At 39.3% G+C, this 6,768-nt stretch overlaps 1 protein-coding gene across 6 annotated transcripts in view; it reads right to left on the bottom strand.

Annotated features, from left to right (window-relative positions):
* The window catches only part of ncalda (neurocalcin delta a), a 72,049-nt gene that overhangs the window by 16,611 nt on the left and 48,670 nt on the right, over positions 1-6,768 (bottom strand). For all 6 annotated transcript variants that reach the window (XM_023418635.2, XM_023418637.2, XM_087177215.1 and 3 more), the window contains one exon: positions 1,531-1,941. In XM_023418635.2, the coding sequence (XP_023274403.1) occupies positions 1,531-1,908 (378 nt within the window). In that variant the 5' untranslated portion in view covers positions 1,909-1,941. The remainder of the gene's footprint in view (positions 1-1,530; positions 1,942-6,768) is intronic.

Below are 6,768 nucleotides of genomic sequence, written 5' to 3'. Positions count from 1 at the left end.
TTTAAATCAAATGTGAAAAAAAAAAAAAAACGGTCACCATCACTAGTTGAGGTAAAAAATCTGGAAAAGGAAAAATCTTCATTTGAAATCACCCTGATGAACGTAACGTGGCCAAACACGTTGGTGAAATAAAGATTCTTCTAGTTAGTCAGAACACGTACACTCTCACACACGGATGTGCGTGCAGACAGATTACTGTATACCTTTCTGCTTCCTCTATGAAAAACACTGTCTGTTATAATATATGCTCTTCATCGGCTGCTCCTCTCTCTATGCAGTTTCTCCCTCTCTACAGTATGTTGCAGCTCTTTTCTTCACCCATACATCTTCCTGTCCTGACAGAGGTCACAGGGACTTCCTGCTTATAAACGGACTACCAACCCAAAGACAAGATGAGAAGGTGAAATTAGGTGATATTAAAGTGGGAGAAACTAAAAAAGCATATACACACACTTAAACGTATACTTGATTTGTGTGAGTATGTAATGGTGTGTTTACACAAGGAGCTCTTGCAGAGGAAAGGCCATCTGCAGAAACTAAAAAAGCATATACACACACTTAAACGTATACTTGATTTGTGTGAGTATGTAATGGTGTGTTTACACAAGGAGCTCTTGCAGAGGAAAGGCCATCTGCATCTCCCTCTTTTCTCTTGTTGTTTTCTGTTTTAAGGTGAGCTGTTCTCTGTTATACAGCCCAGAAAACAGATGTCAATTTAACAATTCTTACACACTTGAAGTTTGTCTGTTGAAAAACTCCAAAATCTAGAAATCAACTTTTCCTCTAATGACAAAATGACTGGAGTTTCTCAGATTGAGTCAGCTGTATCTTTTTTTTCATACAGAAATGCAGACATGGATTAGTCTAAGCTTTGGTTCCATTTGCTGCTGTAAAAGGTGCAGAACAGATGGAAAATCTCATTTTCCTTTCTTGATAAAAGCCACATTTAAAAAGCAGTAAAGCTAAATGAGCCCCTGACTGTTTCCAAAACTGCTTTCATTGGCAGGACAGGGAACATTTCCAATTGGTCTAACTAGTCTTAATATCTAAATGCAACTTTTAAGTACACTGACATTTCAATGCTGGCAGTAAATAAGGTCCTGAGTGACATCGCTCTCAGAAATCATGTGTTAGCTCCATGTCTGGAAGAGCTTCGTTCCCCCATGGAGCAGAGCTGTACGTGCTCCTGGCCTCGCTTAAAATACCAGCACTGTCATAAAGAGTGTGTTATGGATACACTGGCAGCACTGTTAATACAATGATGTAACAATCACTGCCCTGGCTAATGTTACCGTTAATGTGTATGTGTGGGTGTGTACATGTTTATGTGTCACCTGATTAATTAACTCAGAACTGACGGAGGCTCACAGTCACAGAGAAAACAGAGGTTACCAAGACGACAAACACTTTCTTTCTGATGCTATAATTTTCTTTTTCTTTGTTTTAGACACCGGGAACTTTTGTCAACCATAGTCTGTTCAGTATCTGGAGTTTGTATAGAAAGACACACTAAGAATGATGCACACTCACCTGTACAATCTCCAGCATCTCTGCTTTACTGATGTACCCATTGCCGTCCAGGTCATACATACTGAACGCCCATTTCAGCTTCTGCTCCAGCTTGCCACGAGACGTCACGCTTAGTGCGATGATAAACTCCCGGAAGTCTATCGTCCCATCGCCATTAGCGTCAAATGTGCGAAAGACGTGCTCGGCGAACTTTGAAGCGTCTCCGTAGGGGAAGAAGTTACCGTAGATCTTCTTGAACTCCTCCATGGAGAGGTTCCCGCTGGGGCAGTCCCTCAGGAAGCCCTTGTACCACTCCTGGATCTCATGCTCGGTGAAGTCGGTGCTCTCAAGCAGGTCCTGCATCACCTCAGGACGGAGCTTGCTGTTCTGCTTCCCCATGTTTGTCAGTCCTGTTGATCACTCTGCACACAACTGGGAGGACAGAGGAGGAAGAAGGTGATGTGTCAGCATGAGACAGATATCAACGGACAATTCAAACACAACGGCTTTTTGAATTTGGTCCCAACTGAAGGATAACAGGAGGAAAACAGTTCATCACACATGTATGAAATGTTTAAATTAAAAAGGTATTTCAGTGTATAGGCGGTTGACAGTGACATCATCATGACAGGAGGAAAAGAAACCACCACAGTAAGCTGAGGAGCGGAGCTGCTTTGTCCTTAAGCGGCTTCATCGAGGTATGAACCACATATGTAAAACACCTTCGGTTTTAGACTTCACGTTGATCAGGACTCAAATCACTCCCTTTTTAAAAAACTAATAGAACTTTCCATGGAAAACAGCTTTGTGTACTCTGAGTACACACAGCGCCATATGCCCAACATGGGTTTAATTAGCCAATAAAATCTGTACACACATTAAACTCATCTTAGATGCACAGGGAGGAGAAGGTGGTGGAGTCAAATGATATTTAAGCTGAGCTGCTCAACAAACATCATTCAGATTCATAACCTCTTGAGAAACAATTCTTTAATTCACTTCCTGGAACTGGAGTACGAGTGTTTGTAGAGCCAATCTTTATGAACAGGATAAGGCTTTATAATCCCTGTTTACAGTGTTTGTAGTTGATTAAAAATGTTCATGTCAAATGATAAATACAACATTCGCTATAATAGTAACAATGAGTCATGTAGGTGAGTCATCACCTACATGCAGTTGAGCCAGTCACCTTGTATTACAACTCAAAGTGCTTATCAAAGTGAGTGTTTGCTGTCCGTCATGTTGGGTGATTCGAACTTTGAAATTACAGCATGACCTGGATATAAAGGTCATAAAACACCTCATGGAACAGACTAGGACGTTAACTTGTGTTGCCTGTTTATCAAGACAAACGGGGCAAAAGTATGTGATTGGTTGTCGTACAGCCTGATGAACAATAACTAAGGTAATTGGGAAAAATAATAAATAAAAACTAATTTCGGAGAAAGTTTGACATAAAAAGTTTTGAAATAAAAACTGCTGGAATCAAATAAAAATGAAAATAAAGTATGTTACTGTAAAAAGAAACACAATTACATAATATTTCATTATACTGAGTAAATCTTTACAATTCAATTGGGTTGTCATGGTTATTTTAAATATATAGTCTGTATTTACTTGTATAATCAGTTATTTCTTACTGTCTTATTTATTTAGTATTGGTCACTTTGGGCCTCCATACATTTGTTATAATTTACAAAATCCTCTTGTGATACTGGACAAAAGAGATAAAAGAGATAACAGACAGACAGACAGACAGACGGATGGAGAATTAGAGTGAGTCGGGAAATAGTGACAGCGAGCCAAAAAGTGACAAAAGACACAGTGGAAAAGTTCTGAGCCTGTTTTTTATATGTCCTTTTGGTGACACAAACAGGAAGTGCCATCTCCTGGTCTAAGTGAGATTGTGCTCTCAATACAGTAACCATGCTCTGTGTGTGCATGAGTGTCTGCATGCTCATGTTTGAACATGTGTCATCATTAGCCTTTATTGAATGAAACACAATTATGAGAACCAAATGTTTGAAATGACTACAGCACATGCAGTAATTTCGTTAACATGCTTTTGAGCTTCTTGTGTGTGTTTAGGTTTTATGTATTTATGTCTGGTGTGTATTCAGCTCTGTGCATTGCCCTGTCACTTCACTGTGAAAAGTCTCAGGAAATGAGTCACTTGTGTGCTGAAAACCACCAAGGGAGGTCTTTAAATGCAACCACCCTATAGGAATCCATGGGACGCAGTTACAACTGCAGAAAGTTTGTTTTTCACATCCTTGTGAGCACATCACCTGCAGTGTGTAGTTAACTACTACAATCTCATATTAAGAGAAATTAGAAAAAAGAGCTTTAGGTCTCACTCGCTGCGGTTGAATCTACCAAAAGCTCAAGTCAATCAGAGTAAAATATAGTCCTGCACACAAGGTTCAACCAAGGCTGCCACTCAGAAGAAATTCCACAATGTAAGCAAGGATATTTGACAAGTGATAACTTATCGGAGACTTGAACGATCTGCTCTCAGAGTCTGATGGAAAAGCTGGAGCTCACACTGAGCTGTAAAACACAGTAAAAGATCCAGTGTGGTGGCCAACAGCTTCTCTCTGGTAAACATGATGATGAAAACAGCTCCAGTGTCTCAGTGGGACAGAATCATAATCAAGTGAAACAATCACTTGAGTGGTGAATGAATGAATGGAGGACTGATTTTTGCTGCATTATTTTCGCCTTTGTTTACTTCTATCAGTGACTATTGTTTGCACTGCCACGCTGAGCACGGCATAACATTTAAACAGCAGCATACCGAAAATGTGGGAAGGGAGATAACATGGAAATAGATGCACAATTTAACAAGGTGAATGTAGAGTAGTATATCAATAAAAACAAGATAACCTGGAGAGTAACACAAAGGAAGAAAGGAGTCTCTCAAGGCCATGCGGAAGTTAACCCAGATACTGACGCTACACATGACAAGGTGCTCACTGTAATCTTGAGTAAAACCTAGGATGTTGACAAAAAATGAATAAGACTAAGAGTCAGCCATGCTAGCAGCTCTGTGAGGCTGCACTTAGACACAACGGGGCTCAGAGCTAAATGCTAACATCAACATGCTCAGAAAGACATTGTATATTTAGCAGGTTTAATATTCACCACGCTCATCATCTCAGTTTAGTGTATTAACATGCTAATTAACACATTTGCTAATTAACACTAAACACGAGTGACATCTGAGGCTGATGGTAATGTCTTTAGTTGTACAGGTATTTGGTCATAAACACTATGAGCACATTGATATCTTGACCCGATCAAAAGTCAGAGGATCATAAACGTCATCATAATTCACGGTATGGGGAACATGAAAGTATGTACCATGCGTTCATGGCAATTCATCCAATACTGTAGTGGTTTTTAGACATTTTACTCAAAACCACAAATGTCAACCTCATGGTGGCAATAGTGGAAAAGATAAGACCAGCGTCATTAGGATTCATTCTCTGAACCACAAATGTCAAACGTAAGCTACAAATTTATGGAAATTCATCCAATAATGTTGCACTGCTTTACAGATTCTACTCAGACATGAAATTTAATTACTGACTTTTAGGTGGTTTTATCCGTTTCCTCCACAGAGTATCCGGTTTATTTTTTCTCTCTCTATCTACTTTCACCAAATCTAGTAAAAACAAAAAGACATCACACATCAAAAACAAGACACATGACAAAGAAATGCACAGCCTTCAGAATTAAATGAAAGAGCAACAAAGATTTTAAAATTTGAGCAAAAAATAACAAACATCATAGACCTTCAGATGTTTGTTTTTGGCACATGTAGTATCATGATTTTCATCCTCTGTCCTTTAATGGCAAGTGAAACTGCACAACCGAGTGTTTTGTTGAGAAAGTTAAAGTAATTTGCCAATTACTGCACTGTTGCCGTTACAGCAACTGACCCTCAGAGTGATTTCACTTCAGTGTGTTGCCAAGCCTTTACTAATGGAATCACAGTCATGACCCTGTCCGCTGCTACAACACAGTCTCCGTACGCACGCAACAACAGACTGTCTGACTGACACTGCTGTCCACAGTCATGCCATTAATGTGGCTAAAAGGTACAAACAAACTGCTACAATACAAACACACACTCACACACACATACATACACACACACACACACACACACACACACACACACACACACACACACACACACACACACAGTGGTCCTCACTCCTGCTTAGGGTATTTTATGATTAACTTTTGGATTTAGGTTTAAATTTGCTTATAGTTTGTTTCTTCAGGGTTGAATGTAGTAAAAAAAACAAACAAACAATCAATAAAACCAAAAATATAAAGGTGTTACTGTATGTGGGCTTATGCAGTGAAAAGAGAACAGAAGTTTGCATATGTACTGCACTGTACATTTGAGACTGACAGCAGCTGCCATTAAAAGGAGTAGGCATGGGTGAGTGACAGAACACATCTCTGTGCCTCTCAAAGGTGCCGCATGCTTCACTGAGCTATTCAGAAAGCTAGACAGCATTGGAAAGCTGCTTTCTCACAGTTGGGCTGGGGGTGGCATATCTAAACATTTCTTTCTGACTTTCCAAGAACAGGCAATCTGACAGTCTACGCGCACTTTCCACAACAAAACGCCAGGTGGACTTAGACGGGATAATAGGAGGATTCTGGGTTGGCCCATAAATTCAGTTTTGTTGCTTCATGTGCTTCTTCTGTCATCACATAAATCGCTTTTATCTACAACTATTAGCTTTCATCTTTTTTTTACTGTTTATCAACAGATTTTTATTAATGACATGAATAAAAGGGGTCTTGTCATGATATAATATTATTATAATAATAATAATATAATTCCCCTTGACCGGCTGGATTGTCAAGTGGAATTGGTTATTATATTTTGGCTAATTATATTGATATAACATGTTATTACAATAGTGAAGCATTGGCAGGAGACAGAATTTTCAAACAGCTGGAGTTAACATTTCATTTTTAATTAGCTAGCTAACTACTGTTGATCAAATCTACCAATGACAGCCAGCAGCCAGAAGTAAAGATCCTGATTTTCTCTGCCTCTGTCTGAAAACAAGAACGTATTGTTTCAAAGAAGAATTTTAAGTTGTGAATCTGTCAGTGTTATCGTTCCAAAATGCATATGTGCTCTGCAAGAATGGAAAGATAAACAGACGTAGCAGCAGCAAGAAAGGGGCCCGGGGCTTAGTGAAAGGTCAAATGAGTGCATCATAGTGA

Source organism: Seriola lalandi, unplaced genomic scaffold (assembly GCF_002814215.2).
Source record: "Seriola lalandi dorsalis isolate HSWRI2012SDOR001 ecotype SW California unplaced genomic scaffold, Sedor1 jcf7180002054583, whole genome shotgun sequence".
Classification (NCBI taxonomy): domain Eukaryota; kingdom Metazoa; phylum Chordata; class Actinopteri; order Carangiformes; family Carangidae; genus Seriola; species Seriola lalandi.
The sequence above is the reverse complement of the archived record's forward strand: the minus strand, read 5'-3'. Positions and strand labels throughout refer to the sequence as shown.